The 16,456-nt window shown below is 42.7% G+C and overlaps 1 protein-coding gene across 4 annotated transcripts in view; it reads left to right on the top strand.

Moving 5' to 3' along the window:
* TCERG1L (transcription elongation regulator 1 like) overlaps positions 1-13,688 on the top strand; it is an 84,408-nt gene extending 70,720 nt beyond the window's left edge. For all 4 annotated transcript variants that reach the window (XM_083843262.1, XM_083843261.1, XM_083843260.1 and 1 more), the window contains 4 exons: positions 2,770-2,905; positions 5,480-5,569; positions 8,775-8,893; positions 11,102-13,688. In XM_083843262.1, coding sequence (XP_083699388.1) covers positions 2,770-2,905; positions 5,480-5,569; positions 8,775-8,893; positions 11,102-11,258 — 502 coding nt within the window. In that variant the 3' untranslated portion in view covers positions 11,259-13,688. The remainder of the gene's footprint in view (positions 1-2,769; positions 2,906-5,479; positions 5,570-8,774; positions 8,894-11,101) is intronic.
* Positions 13,689-16,456: the final 2,768 nt, after the last annotated feature.

Raw genomic sequence — 16,456 nt, 5'->3', positions numbered from 1 at the left:
CATGCGGCAATCCCTATTCCATTTTGATTGTGCTCTCTCTGGAAGTTCAGTTACCTTAGTAAATCATGTGGTTGCTTTGGCATACAATAAATCATCCTCTAGATGATCTGCTAGAGAAAGCCCGGTGCTAATGATAAGATGCAATTGCCTCAGAGTTCCAATACAATTTATCCTAATTCAGCTAGAGGGGTCATCACACAGGTATTCAGTAGGGCTTTCTGATTGCAGCATTTTTGTCATTTCTGATATTCACACTTAGGTCTATCTTCACATTTACTTATTAAATTTATATTGGTAAAAACAGATCTGCTCTTCCACTTCTCCTGCTGTTTGCTTGCTGTTGACAAAGCTGGTAGGGGACCTCACCCAAAGGCGACTACGGAACAAGGCAGAACTCCCCTTTTTTCTCGCGTGGACATTTGTACGAGCCTTGTTCCAGGGCTGCCAGCCAGAATCTGCATTTACAGGTTTAGGAGCTTTGGGCTCCGCAAGCTGCTGGTGCACTTGCCTTGCGTTTTGTTGGGGTGTAATGGAACTGCTTCAAAATACTGAAGGCAAATCTTACTCTGGTGATGCTCTAACTGTACCCTCTACAAAAGAAAAAAAATCTTCATAGAAACTTGGTTCACCTGGGTCTTCTTCGCAGAATGACGGAGGGCATGGGGGTCTCTGTCCCACCCCGCTCTCAGCAGGTCCCCACGGCCGGTGGCTCGGGGACATGCCCAGGAAGGTGTGAGCATCTCCACGGCTGGAGCCCCACAGCCTCCCTGGGCAGTTGACTGCCCTCACAGTCAAAAAGCTTTTTCCTGTGTTTAGATGGACTTCCCTGCATTCCAGTTTGTGTCCTGTCCTTTCTGAGATTTGTAGGCTTCCAAAATTGTGCTAGTAGCAAACCCGTATGTGCCCTTCTGACTAGGAAGTCGCATACTTTGTTGTGCAGATTATTGTGTTATTTGCTAAGGAAAATTGTATTCTTTATTGTAATCTTTGGCATGAGAAAAAAGCAAGTCTGTATAATATTCAGCAACATTTTCAATCGCCTGAGAAAGATTGAAGAAAAGAAAGGCTCCTCTGGTGCTGAGCTGATTGAGCAATGTGCTGTATTTCTCACAGTTTCATCTTGCAAAAGCTCTTTGTGTGTACTGGAAATGGGATTGGACCTTTCATGGATCATGTTACAGAATAAAATTTGCTATTGCAATGTAAAAATCACTGCCGTTCTGTGAAGAATAACAATTTGATATCTTTCAAATCACTGGTACTAGAGCATTCTAGGATAAATGTAAGTGTAATGTAATTATTTATAGAGGGAAGATAGCGTAGTAGGACTCAGATTACATACTGATGGAATCCATTTGCTTGAAAATAAAAAAAAGTGTTTTCATGTTGAAATTCCAAACCTAAGTATTGAATAACACTGTATTAGTGAAAATTGCATCATTAGCAAATGCAGCCATGCCTAGTAGGAAGCTAAGAATCAAGCAGCTTACTTTCATTATCCTCACTTGTACGTTGTGATCATTTTAAGATTCTTGGACTTCCCAGAAGGTACCTTAATTTTTTATTGAATCCTTTTTTGCTGAAAGCCATCAGAAGCAGTAGGATGAATGCAGAGCAGTCTGAATGCTGGTCTGAGCTGGCCTGCTGTGTTGAAGTTGGGAGCTTTCTCTTGCTATCCCAAACCCAAAGTCATTTTTTACTGGTGGGTGTGTAGTGTGTGACCTTGCGGCATGTCCCACGGGCACGTCCATGCCCTGGTGAGCCTGCTGGGTTTCCTTTCCATCCGCTGACGAGGTTCCCATCTCCCTGCAGGTGCTATGGGCACCCCCACCCATGGGGAAAGACTTGGTAGGGTTGGGAGAGTGCAGCGTTATGATCTCCAGCTCTGATGAAGTTATGTAGGTATTTACCTGGTGTAAAAATGTTTGGTTCCAGCGATTACACCAGTTCTGTAGGGTTACAGCTGTGGAGATCACCCTTACACTGCTTTACGAGATCACCCTTACACTGCTCTACGCTCCTTTTGGTTACAACGTGCAGAAATCTGCGTAGGAGCCCTTCTGTCCTGGGACGAGCACAGCGTGCTACCCGCGTGTGTTTTTCGGGGGTTCTGGTAAGCAGCGGTACGCAGGCAATAAGCACTAAGTAAGCTCTCAGAAAGACCTCTTCATTCAAATCAGGGGCAGTCTTGGAAAAGGCGGTCCGGTAATGCGGAGACTTTGTGGCATCGACAGGGGTTAGGGAGCTGCGGGGTCACTGATGTGTAGGGCAGGTTTGTGTACGCGATGATGGCCAGATCGCTTCCCCTAGGTGCAAGTTCTTGGGGTGCATGGGAACATAAAGGTTAGTGTTGCCTTTCAAGTGTGGGGGCACACAAACGGAGACAAGAAAATAAAAGAGAACAAAATGAGTCTCTTAAGTCACTCTTAACGTCTTCGCTCTTTGACAAATTTTATATGAAGCTGTCACTGTTCTGTAACTTGAAATACAGGACAGATTTCAGCGCTGAGTCGCTCTTTGATCACACAGATGGACTGTTCCTCCACATAACGAGTTGCCGGAGCTCCCCTGGCAGGGCCCTGCAGACCTGCGGTTAATAAATAGCTGGCGGCAGGGTTGGGGAACTTGGCAGCCGTCAGCGGCCGCTCGCTGAACCCGCTCCCTGCCTGCACAGGGATCCCGCGGTCCTGAGGCGCTTGCTGGAGAGGGTTAAAAATGCCCTCCGAAGTTTACAATTTCTGAACTGTTTTCTGTCTTACCTTGTTAAAGAACAGAAGATTCCCAAGCCGCTGACCAGGGGGAGGCAGAAATGGAGGAGAAAAAAGCGAAGACATCAGGACATCAGATCACGCCTCCCCTCGAAGAGCGCATTACGCATTTCCGAGATATGCTTCTGGAGAGAGGGGTAAGAAATACACTTAGGTGATCTGACGTACCTCATTTATGAACTTAGGGCATCACATATGACCACTGCAGGAATCATTTCATAATTATGAGTTGGCATTCAAGTGAAGAATTATCGAGAGAGTATTTTTCTGTCTATTAACCGTGTAGTTTTTGTGTTTCTTTGACTGTTCTTCCAATGCCATCCAGTAAAACATGGCCATTCAGCACTTTGCAGGTGCAGTTCTGAATAAATCCCTGTGTATGCACCCAGAGATGACCGAAAGTGGCAGTTCTTCCAGCTGGAACCAGGGGCTCAGCACTCCTTGGAGGAACACAGCCACATAGTCCTGGTGGTCCCACGTGAACCCCAGGGATGTTTATTCTGTGACAGACATGGGGTGGAAGCTGTGCTACGTATCACCTGAAAGGCAGCATGAAACGCAGAAACAGTCCTTGCAAGCTCTTTGCTTTTTTTAAACGTGAGAACGGTTTCATACTGCAAACTCCAATGATCCCAGCAGTGGGAAGTAAAATTCATGTCCTGTCCATCCAAAGGTGGTGCCCGGCTTGTTAGGGAAGGGTGTTCTGGAGTCTCAGGAGGGTTAAGAAAACCTACTCATTTCTTTGGACTTCCTGGAGAAGACCTGGTGTTTTCAGCTGGTGCTGAAGTGCAGAAGCATGGGATCCTCGGGGCTTTTGTCCCAGTGGGGACAAGACGGCGCTGCCAGCCAGGCGAGAGCCCTGCAGGACAGCTACGGGCAGTGCTCAGAGTTGTTCTGGCCATTTCCCTGTGACCTGATCGAGATTATGAGTAGATAGATGGAGCATAAACTCAGGTTACAGACAGAGCCCGTAAGTGCTGTGAGCCTTGTGCCCAACAGTGAAATACGAATTGCAGATAACAGTAATGGCAGCCAGCGACTGATTTTGTAAAGAGCTGCAGCCTGACTTTTATTTTCAGCAGTAGCACCTATAAACGTGTGTTGAACTGGCCACATAAATATTACCACCAACATGAGGAATTCTGGATGCAGTTATTTATAAACATAAAGGTGCCAGCACAGAAATTCATCTCCCAGCGTCCCTTCTCCTTCCAGAGAGCGGGAATAGAATTAATAAACATAACATGCTTCGTCCTTAGTCCTGCAAACATAAACGGGTGTGCACTGGAGTAGTGTGTGCAGATTTTACACCTTCTTCCAACACTCTTCAAATATGTATTCTAGAGAAGTTTATGTAATTTCTGTAAAGAAAAAAAAATCCTGTCGTTAAACAGTAAAGCTTGTAAAACTTATCAATAGTAATCAGCAGACTTTAAAGGTATATAATCAGTTCAGAAGCTCAACAGTAAATTATTTCCAAACAGACCTGCTTTATTAATACATTTTGTTAATTATGCTTAAAAAATGCCATAAATGAATACTGCTTGAAAACTTCTGCTGACAAATTTAAAGTAAAGGGGACAATAAGTCAAAATTCATAAGTATTAAGGGTATTCTATAAAAAGATTCTTCAAGTGTTTCCCGTTTAAGACTCAGTCTTGCCCATCGAGTAAGAAATGTAGTCAATTTACTGTTTGTTTTTGCTTTTAATTAAAAACATTTAGAAAATAGGTTACTTTACTTTTACCCTAGGCCTTTTTAAATGTCCAGGCAAGCTGCTGGTTAGTCTCAGCTGGCTGGCATTTCTTGAAATGCACTGAGGCCATTAGTGTTATTTTAAACTGGTTATTTTAAAGGACATCTCCTGCCATTTTCTTGTAATGTTGTTATTTTTCAAGAGGGTACTTGACAGCATTACAAAGAGCTTGAGCTAGATCTAGTTGTTCAGCGTAGTTATGAATCTTCATATAAAATATATCAACAAAAGAATAACATATTGTAGCATTAAAAATAAAATATGATTCTGGTGCAACTCCAAGATGACAGCACTATTCCTAAGTCTGCGGCAAGTTTTCCTGTGTAGAAATGTAACCTTTGTTACTGTCCTCCTGAAAGTTTAACAGTTTTCACAGAATCCCGAGGGTGGTGCACAGAGCCTGGATGCACACACCCAGGTTCCCATTCCAGAGAACAGAAAAAGGTAGAAGCCTCGAAATGGAGGTGGTGACACCTACACCACTGGATGGAAGTGGTAAATTTAATACGAAGGCATGATGCTTTGAAGGTTATCACTATCAGTTCTTCAGTGTATGCATGCATTGACAGCTTCATTTGGGTTAGCATTAAAGTTTTGGAAGACGGGGAGTTAAAGCTGAGATAGTTACTTAAATGGAAATTGGTGCTTCTGTCATAGAAAGAGGATACTAAAAAGAGCATTTCCCTTTCTGCTGCAGATTCTTTCCATCAAAAAATTGGGAATTAACATCTCCCAGATACTCACTGAGATGTCCTAGAGCAAACCAACAATAATGGCATGGGTGCGCCCAGAGCATTGCCAGGACCAGACTGAAATGCAACTTCCAGCTGCTCTGAGGCATCTTTAGAGCGTTCAGTAGCTTTCTGAACTACTCTTCCGCTTCACCTTGGAACATTTCCTTGTTTTCAGTCCTTATCACAATTCTTTAATGCGGTTGTATTTGTATACTTCACAGGTTTCAGCATTTTCTACATGGGAGAAAGAGTTGCACAAAATAGTGTTTGATCCACGATACCTTCTGCTAAATTCAGAAGAACGTAAACAGGTGAGCATTATTTCCCGTGTAGCTTCTAATTGGTGTCAAACATTTCCCAAATTAGCACCGGTAAGTGAGCGGTTTTCTTGGTAAGATAAAAAGCATTGCATAAAACTGAAGTTTCTTTTTTGAATTTGTCAGTGAGGCTTGTAGTTTAGCTTTTGTTTATAGGAAAGTGTTGTTGCCTTTGAAAGGCAAATGGTAGCAAGTAAGCTGGCATGTAGAGAGGAGCTAGTCTCTTAGGTTGTAGGAACAAATCCAGCTGAGTCTGGGGAACTCATCTGTAGAAAGGCTAATGACCAATAAGGTAATGTATCCACTCTGATTTATGTTACATATTGTGGTGAGACTACTTTATTACTTAGAAAATTTTCTAGGAGTTTGGCAGTATTTATTGCTATATTTTGCAATAACTAAACTTGCTAGACGTAAATGGAAAGAGCGCGTTGGCTGTGATTGCATGTGTTTGAATGGCTATAGCTTCTGTAGCAAGCTGCAAAGGGAAGTATACTTTTTGCTGCCTTGTTTATTTGGGCATTAATTATCACGAGGATCTAAAAGGACTCCAGGGCTGCAGATTAGTCTAAAAAATTTAGGGGTGATGCAGGGATGTGGCAGGGAGGGTGAACTTTTTTACTCTGTGGTCATTTATCTTCCTTACCAGTTCTTTGTCATCCTGGAAAAGGAAGAATTTTGAATATGGAATTGTCCATTTTTAAAATAAACATCATGAAAAATGTACTACTTATTTATATTCTGTTGCACTGGGGCCCATATTGTCTTGTGGATTCTCCAGAGAGCTTGCTGTAGGTATTTACTGAGGTGCTGGGCACATGCATCTTCATTTACCACCTTTCCAATATTTTATTTTCTGAGAAAAAAAAACTGAAATAAAACAATAATGAAATATGGGAATGAAAATGTGAGCGAAACTGCTAGAGTGGAAAATACTGCTAAATAAGAGGCTAAGCAAGGAGCTTTGTATTTTATTTCAGGGAATCGGCAAGGACAAAACCTAGACCTTGATCAATCAATCAAGATACATTATTTCTTTTATTTTATCAGCCATGGAGATGATATAATAAAAATACATAAGGAACACACATAATATAATGTGGAGCTTTGCTTGAAACGCTGCTGACAGGGACCTCATCTGTGGGGTGTATTTAATGTTCAAGGAGAGACTGAGAAGCGAGCAGTCGGCAGTCCTGTGGGTAGAAAGCCTCTGTCAGATAGATGTTGGCTCTGAGAGAGAGAGTGATTGAGGGCTGAGGGTGATTCAGAACTGTGGTGGAAGAGGATGATCATCAGGAGCTCTTTGACTAGCCAGGGTTAAAAAAAATAAAAAGGAAAAAAAAAAAGCTTGGGAGGACATGCCATGTATGTAATTTATTTTAGCTTCTAAACTTGAAGTTAAGAGGTCTAGACACTCACTGTAAGTACTTCCCTTTAATTAGACCTCATTTTCCTCCGGGAAGAAGTTTAAGAAGAAAGTTAGACCTGGATAAGGATAGACGGTTTAACGAAGGCGCTTACCGAAATACAGCTCACGTTAGTAGAAGACTTCATTTAGATCCATGGAAACGTTTACCATGACAGATGCTGACTGTGTGGCCCAAAGAGCAAGCCTCTTGAGTACTTGTGAAGTTCTGCAAATGGATTAATATTTGAGGGACCTAGGGGTGAAAACTGGCTCACTGTGAAAGTGAGGCACGAGGGAGTGCGATGCGTGCGTGCATGCATGGCTGGCTGTACCAGATTTCTTCTGCCTGTGGTCAAGCAGGTAGCCTGGAAGGGGCAGGGAAGGCGTTTTGAGTGGGATGTGCACGTGTCAGAGGGAGCTTCCTCTTGACTTGACCGTCTGTTGGGGTTGGGTTTGACTTCCACGAGTGCAAGCTCTGGCGGTGCGTGTCCTTACACTGCCTGAGGAACATAATGACCCGTTATTGAATATTTACAGATTGATCTGCCTACTGAGCAATATTTTCCAAGGGGTTATTAACAGTTGAAAGATGCTACTATGTTTCAGTCAAGGATCAGTGAAGGGTAAAGAAGCAACTGTATTAGATAATGAGCTATCTGTTAATTTTGATTTATTACTGTCGTTAATAGCTTTACTGATACCAGAAAAGCAAGCTGTAACAGTTTCACGGATTTTATTTGTTCCATTTTTCCATCTCCTCTTGTATTCAGCTTATGCAATTGCATGCAGTGTAATATATTTAGATGTCCTGTGTTGTCCTAGTAGTTCTTGCATGGCCATCTTTGATGTTTACTTTTCCAGTGCTGTTTCTTCCCTTTTTCACATACCATGCCAAGTACCAGTTGTAGTTCTGCTTTCATAAAATGTAGACTTGCACCTGTGCATCCTCATGGCTGATGCGAAAGCCACCGTGGTAGTAACCATTGTAATCGTATTTAATGTGCATAATGTGTGGGGAAAAGAGAAGGATGGTGAATATGGAAAGCTAACAGCATTCGGAGGAGCAGCTCCTCAGCAGCGTAGTGTGCCTCACTTTTTATAGCACAAAATCAGCAGGATCAGATTTTTGGTATTTAACAATGTGAATAAAGCAGTTGGCAGAATTTTTAGACGTAGGGAAGTCCTTAGTTCCTTTCCAAGACACCAAAACTCCTGACATGGAGCACTCTACCACATATTTAGCTGCCAAACGCTGTTAGGATGAAGGTTGTCAACGCTTCCAAAGGCATTAAAGCTTTTGGGTATATGTGTAGAGAGAATCTTGTGTAAGCTCATGTTTTTTGACAACTGAATTGAAGGGTCTTCAGGCTTTTTGGGGGTAACGTACAGGATGTTGATGTTTAGCATTATAGATATTTTCAGGAATTAATGCAAGTTGGGAAAGATGTGAGATCCCAACTTAAATATATGCAATTAGTTGTACAGATACAGGGTCGAAAAAAAATAATGCTATAGGCATGAAGATGTGAGCAAGTCAGGAAATTGTGATTTATGTTGTACTCGATGTTTGAGCGATTATATTATCTGTCAAAATTATGCCTTTTCCCATCTGCTTGTTTTCTGAAAACACGTGGTGAGTGCTCCGTGAAGCACATTCAACTGCGTTTGAGTCAGCAAGTACTGAGGGCAGATAAGAGTTGTAGTTCTTGAGATTGACAACCCTTTAATGAAGCACAAATACCATAAGCCGTTGTTAATAAATACTGTATCTTGTTTCCCTTATTTCAAAAGATATTTGAACAGTTTGTCAAGACCAGGATAAGAGAAGAGTACAAAGAAAAGAAAAATAAATTGTTGTTAGCCAAAGAAGAATTTAAAAAACTCCTCGAAGAATCCAAGTTATCACCAAGGTATGGCATTGCCTTATGAAGATTTGTTCAGATAAGGTTTCTCATTTGGTGTGTGCTTATCAGTCCTGGAATGCTGTAAAACTGAATGTACTCTTTATAGCAAGGTTTCACATCTATTGTTACAATGCCGTGTTGACATTTCTTTAGTACTATTTTATAATATTTTCTGTTATTACTGGGAAAGAGAATATACCATTTCTCCCTTTCTGTTCCTTTTTTTTCCCTCTCTCATTTAGAACGTGTAATATTTTGCAGAACACATTTATTTTATACACATATATATGGTATAATTATATAACGCATGAGTGTACATAAAATCGGTACCTTAATGCACTTATATTAGGCATACAGTTAAAACTAGCGAAAAACTGTTTGGGTTTTGATGGAAGAGAAGCATAATTGAACAAAGTTGTTATTAATATCACATCACTAAATTAAAATAAAGCATGCAGTACAATAATTTATTTTTCTACATTGATTTTTAAGTAATGGATCCAAAATTGCACGATAGCAAATGCAGTGCTAAGGATGGCATTTGCTCATTTGTAAATGATGTGGAAATAAAGAGGTTTATATATAACAAGTCTGGTTAAATTGTTGGAACTAAGAAATTACAGTTTTCTCTACTAAAATCTACAGATAATTGTACAGCTCTGCCTTCCTAGACATATAGATGCAAACAACACGTCAGACTCTATGGAAGTAATAATTATAAAAAGTTTTTTTTTTCACAATGAAACAGAAACTATTCCGGGATAACCTAACAGCTAAATGCTGGTTCCAGCAATTTCGTTTTCAGTTTGCAAGGGCAAAAACACGCTGGCCTGCAGGAACAGAGAACGTTTTACCATTTAATGTTTTTGTTGAGCTGTGAGATCTCAGTGTCAGAGAAATTCATCTGCCTGCAATAATCTCTAGCTTGATTTTAGTGTGCAGTGAATAAATACATAAATAGAAAATATTTCAAATAGAACCAAACCAGGTCTTTACTCAAGTGACTGTTACAAATCCACACGGTGTTTAGAGCCAACAATAAATATTGTAAAATTCATGTGACAGAGTGTAGTGAGCTCAACAAAGTCCTTGACAAGACAAACAAGGAGGCGGCGCGGTGCAGCCGGACGGTGTAAGCCCAGAGATGTGCCTTGCAAATCGTCCCCGGCACTGGCTCAGTGAGCAGCCGGAGCACAAAGTAGCCAGGCTCGGCAGCAGCAAAGCAAACACCGACGGGACCTGGAGCACCTCCAGTATTCCCTGTATGCCTTTCTGGTCTGACAGAGAGAGCACATGATAGAAATCACGCGCACGACATCATAATCGCTTTGCTCCCATTCTTCGTTAACTCCAGTTTTCCATCATTTATCCCAGCACTGTGAATGCAACCTAAAAGAAAATTAAGCTAGAAACCATTGCTCGGGTAATGTGTACCTAAGAGATTTCAAAAGTCCGGGAGTTTAAAAACAAAGTCCTGGCCCTTGTTCTGTGGATGCCGGTGCCTGGAAGTGCCCGGCTGCTCTGCTCGCGGGTCCTGGGAGCGAGGGGAGGGAGGAGACCCGCTGCTGGAGAGAGCTGGCCCCTGCCCGCCCGGACGGGGACCCGCAGAGGTGCTACCAGGCGGTGCTTTTGTCCTCAAATACTCTGTCTGCATCTGAAAATGTTGGTCCTGACCATGAAATCCCCAAGCAAAGCTCACGGTGGGTTTCAATTGTGTCATGCCTGTAACTCTCACATTTACGATTAATTTGTTGCTGTTCTAGAAGAGATCAAGCTACCGCAGTATTCATCAGGCACCGTGTGCTACTGACAGTCTAAGTGCCTTCGTTAGCAATTAGGCGTAGGCTGGTGTTTCTGCTCTATTATGGGCTAATTATTGAATTGAACTGCTGGGGATAGATGAGAGCAGGAGTAACCTGTGCTGTGCAAGTGCGGTGCTAATGACTCAGACCTGGCCTCTCAGCTGTCACCCGGGTATTCCCAAACCCGAAGAAGGGAGTTAACCCGTGCAAGCCGATCGGGGAGGCGGAAGCCCAGGCAGTTCTGGCGCTGGCCTTGCCTTCCTTGTCGCGGGGGTTGCCGAGATGTTCTCGTCAAATTTTTCCCGGCACACACCTTACTTGTAGTGCCCGTGAAAAGTTAAGTGTGACGTCCAGGTCAGAGTCGGGGTGGATCAACAAAGTTGCAGCTTTAAAATGTCTGTCTTTTCTGCAGAACAACATTTAAGGAATTTGCAGAGAAGTACGGAAGAGATCAGCGGTTTCGACTTGTTCAAAAGAAGAAGGACCAAGAGCATTTTTTCAATCAATTCATACTTATTCTTAAAAAGAGGGACAAAGAAAACAGGATAAGGCTACGGAAAATGAGATAAAAGCTCTTGAAACTGGCAATAAACACAGAAGTTAATGCTGTGACTGCAGTAAGAAATTACAATGAACGCTAAAGCAAAGGTTAAACTTGCGACAGCTTAACGAAGAAGTGGGTATCCCTGGGAAAAACTTTAATGAAGTTTGTTGAACGTATGTAGAAGTTGTGATGGCTGTTCTGCAGGAGTCTGAAGGATATTTTGTTCTCAAAGAATTAATGTTTCATATTGAAGCTCTCTTTTGTACAACATCCAGAGTTTGATGCATTTCTAATTGCCATGATATGTCAATCCCTTAATTGTTTTAATTATGCAAATTACTTGTAATATACACAAATTATGAATCCAGTGCAGATTTGTAATTAAGCAGAAGCAGATGCCATCCATAACAATCTCAAGATATTTTCATCATTTAGGGGAATTAACCTATCGCAATCTTTTGGCAACTTTACGCATTATCATAAATTGGTTAGAAGTACAGTGGTATGCAGGGATTCATTACCCAGTGTTCACATGTCTATGTCCAGTTCTCTGAGTAGTAGTAATAAGATATTAATCGTTAATCTTAGTGAAGAGTGTGAAAATCTTGGCATATGTTCCATAGGAAACGTCTAAGTTTCAGAAATAGCTCTCTAATTACTGTGAATGGTGCTTTCAGGCACACAAGTGATAGCAACGCTTCTCCGTCAGAGTTCCTATCAAGAAGTATTTTGTAAAACCATCGCAGTATGATTTGAATTATGTTCCTGTATGTGGAAAGTCTGCATGAGATTTTTCTCATCATCTTTGTATGAATAAATATTTAACTTTTTTAATTAATAATAAATATTTTAAGCCAATTTTCAGGGTTTTTTAAGTTTCTAAACTTTTGGAAGTACTGGATAAAATAATGCAGGTCTCAATGGTTTCAACTTGAAAGGGGGAAAACCACGGAGAGTTCCTAGGCCTGCTGATTTGTATGCAAATTTCCACTGATACCAATTGGCCTTATGGAGCATACTGGGAGCAAAGACGTCTCTCTGCCTGTGAAGATAAGATCTAATGGCTGGAGTGAATCAGCACAGCTCCGCACCAGCCTCCAGCGCGTCCCTTCTCTTTACAGTACGGGAAGGACGGACTCTCCTCTTCTATCTGTGATCATAATCATTTTCTCAGTTGACCTCATTTTTAAGTTGTTATTCATTAGATTTACAGATTTATATTTTGTAGGAGCAGTTATGACATTTTCTCCTACTAATGGTGATTTTTCTTTAGACATGTTGTGGGTATTTTTTATAATCAAGGAAATAAATGGTATTTTCTGATGCTTTGGAAAAAATGAACTCAGAGCATTTCAAAGTAGCGTATGTAACATAAGATGTAATTTAGAAAGTTTGTAGAGTTCCAAAGCAGGCTGACAGCTTTATTTAAAATTGTTTCTGTTTTCCAGTTCTTTTTCACTTTTGTTTGGAATTTTTTTTCTTCCATGCTTGTTTTTCTCACTCTCTTCCACGCCGATTTCAGAAATGCCCCGTGCAGTAGAGCAGAGTGCAGTGCACACAGGATCCGTTCCTGCTGCTTCTATGTGAAAAAGTCTCATTTATTTCTGTGAAAGCAAGAGCTGACCCAAAGCGTGTGTTGGTGAGAGGGAGGGAGCGTGGCCGGGCTGGCATTACCAGATCAAACAGCCTCTGCCACTTTTGGTCTCACCTCAGGAAGCGAGGTTTGTGCCGCCGGACCGAGCGAGTTGGACAGCAAGCCGGTAGATGCAAGCTGACTTGGAAGGCCTGTAAGACCAGTGACAGCCGCTCCCTTACGACTTGGTTTTCACAGTTCCCTTTATGTCGCTGGAAGAGCCTCGCTCCCACCCATGGGTAACTCGGGAGTCTCGCCTGAATTATCATGCAGAGACAAACACTGGTCACTTGGAGGGGTGGTGGGAGCAGACAGCAGCGACCCCTGCAAAAGATACAGGGCTTTCGAAGCACAGACTTCATAGCAGTTTTCATAGGGTTTTGCAAAGTTTCCCATTTAAAGGGGAAAAAAACAAAAACAAAACATGTAGAAAAGCAATGAGATCTTGCTTTTCTGAATGAAGGCTCTTCTGTTTCAGTGGCTCGTACCAGTTTTGTGGCTTTCTGTTCTAAATGTGTGAGCATATCCATACCCTGTACTGCTGCCCCCTATTTCAGATATGAATAAAATGGGGTATTAATATATTGGGGATTCTCCTTAATTGTAGCATTTCCTGACCATGTCAGAAATCTTACCACACGAATCGTACCATCCTGTGAATGGATAAATCTGTCTGATTTTCTTGTGAAGCTCTGTGAAATGCCAGAAGTGAGTGATCGGTGCAAGCGGTGATACATGTTTGTTATAACGCCTCCAAGTGCAGCTCTGTTTTGTTATATTTAAAATGGAAGAATACTAAAATAAATGTCATTAGCCCCGTGGTCCAGTAGAAGAAGGTTTTGTATTGTCACATTGCAATGCAAACTGCTGGTAGTCGCTGAGCTACAGCTTCAGAGAGGAATGAGCTGAACCACTTCCAGAAGGAAGGTGCCAGCGTCGGCAAAGCTACCTGCACGTGGGGTTTCCTTGGGCCAGAGAAAACTTTTGTCGAGGTGAAAAGATTTTGATGCTATTGCATTTGTTCAACACGACGCTATTTCAGCAAACGGGGTCCTGGGCTGCTCTGGTGAAAAAGCCACGGAAAATAAACTTGGAATATTTGAGGGAAAAAAAAAAAAAGGAAAAAAAAAAACACAACACAAATTGTTCCTCTAACCCCTCCCTCCTCACCCCATCGGGCTGCAGCACCCTCAGCTGTGTATCTCCTGGGTGTGAATCGCTCCTGGCAGGCACCTGCCTGCTTTGGATCCCCAAACCTGGGGGTTTCGGGGAGCCCCCTGTTCCCGGCCCTGCTGCCGGAGCAGGAGAGGCTTCCCTTCCCCCTGCGACAGCAGCCGCCCCTGCTGCGGTCCGAGCCCATCACATCTTAGCCCACAGGGGCACGGAAAGCTGCGTATTTACTTTTTCTTTTCTTTCCCCTGGAAACTGCGCACGCTGGAAGTGCTGCGCTGTGCTCTGGGCAGTGCCCGCCCTTGGCGCGGGCGCCTCTCACCCTGGGGCTGCCGCGCTGCTGCTCCCTGCCCGGCATCTGCCACGCGTTCGGGCTCCTTTTTCTCAGGTAAGTTCCTGCGGATATATGATTTCTTTAATTTTGGTTTTGCTGGATTCCTGGTCTTTCTCATTTTTCATGTTGAAAAACAAAGTTACAAAGCATTTAGTGGCGTTGGGCTCGGCCGGCAGCGTAGAGAACAGGCCTGAAACCCCCAAAATGCCCAGAAGGGGATGTGCGTGCCAGGTGTATTTGTGAGTCCATCGGGTCACTGGGAAACCTCTTCAGGAAGAGGAGGGAATCTGAGCCGACCACAGGGCACAGCAAGCTCTGTTTTGGCCTCTCCTGGGTGCAAAATACTCCAAAGCAAGGAAGTTGTGATTTAAAACTAAGCCTCGGTGAAGCGCACTGCCAGGGGCTTGAGCTCGCTGTGCGCTGGCTTCGCAGGCTGGTAAGACACAAGTAATCTCGTCACTTGAGCCACGCTCTTTCAAGAGTAATTTGTTTGTTTCCACCCTTAGCGGGATCGCATTTGGTAAAAACAAGATAAATAGGAAGAAACAGTAAGAACAATAATGTTTGCGTGGTTTTGTTTTTCCTTTAGGAAAAATGAAAAATATGTAGGGAAGAAAATCTGGCCAGAATGGGCAACAGGAAAATAAGGCCAAGGCTGCTGCTGGCAGCTTTTTGTGGGTTTTGGCTTTGTTGGCTTCTTTGGTTTCTGCCTTTTGGCCTCCCAGTGAGGATGAACATCGTTGGGTGGAAGTTTAGTGGTTCAGTGATAGTTAAAGTCATTTCGTCTTCCTTTCCTAAGTAGTTCGTGTTTTGTTGTTGTTGTTTTTTATATAAACTTAGTTCTTCCTATTTTATTTCTTCACTTGGGTTTACTTTGGTAAATATTACTTTCATCCCGTTCCTCTGGGAACGCGTTTTTATATTGCTGTGATCATTGTTCGGAGAGCTAATCTCTAACATAAATGAAGAGAAGTCAAAGAAATGAAAACAAATGATGGCAACGTTCCCCCGAGACTGCAAATTTACTTTTCTAGATTCACAGCGAGATGCTTTGGGTTTGCTTCTGTGAGCAATTTAACTTGATTTATCCTTCCAACCGCCAATGAAATATCTATATATTGTATTTCTTCAGCAGTGGCTGTGACATCCAGAATTGTTGCCTCTCCACATGCTTTTCATAATGAATACACTTCTGGCAAGTGTGCCTGTGTCTGAGCTGTTCTGTATCCAGACAATTTTTCATGGTTGTCTTCCATTTACTTGTCTTCAGGTTGTTTTATTTAATAATGCCTTCACATCGGGAAGGCAAGCAGGGCAGCTACCAGAAACACGGCAAAAATGCGTTTTCTTACAAACGGGACTGAGCTTCTCACCTTACCCCATTTCGGTATAGACAGGGCTGAAACAGATGCAGAGTATTTAACTTTGAAGACTTCTGTGAAAAGTTGCCTTGGGAAATCAACCGGGATGCTTGCTATAACCCTGACTTCGTGGGTTAGCGAAGTTTTCAAGTTGCCGTAAGCTGCGCTGCTCCTTTTTTATTGCTGTTTGTTTCATGCGGGCGGTGTCGCGTTTGTGCATCGTGCCTGGCGCTACTGAAGGCCGTCACCTTCCTTCACACCTGGTGGAGTTCGACATAGATGCGAATAAATGCTGGAGACTGTGTAAAAGGAGGTGTTTGCAGGGGGAGTGCCACTGCTAGTGGCAGGAATACGGCGAGATACTCGGGCAGGATCCCGCAGGTGTCTGTCCGTAGCTTTGGTGGGCATTAACCTGTCCTGGGTTTTTTGTGGTCGTTTGTCTGGAAGATACAGGGTGAAATCTGTAGCTGTGCAGGTGGAGTAGGGGGTGTATGAGATATGTTGGGAACCCAGCTCCTGAGTCTCGAGCACATGAGGGACTGTAGTCTCTGGCTTGGCAAAATGCACACGAAAATTAGGACAGCATGTTTATTTTTAAAATCTAATAAATCTCCTAATAACCAGTATTTGAAAATTAATGCATAGATAAAAATGCTTTGACAAAGTTCCTGCTGACATCAGCAGGGTCAGGCTTCTCTTGGGCTGTAACTGCTTAAATTTGGAGA

This window comes from Anser anser (genome assembly GCF_964211835.1).
Source record: "Anser anser genome assembly, chromosome: 7".
NCBI lineage: Eukaryota > Metazoa > Chordata > Aves > Anseriformes > Anatidae > Anser > Anser anser.
This window is presented reverse-complemented; position numbering and strand designations above follow the sequence as displayed.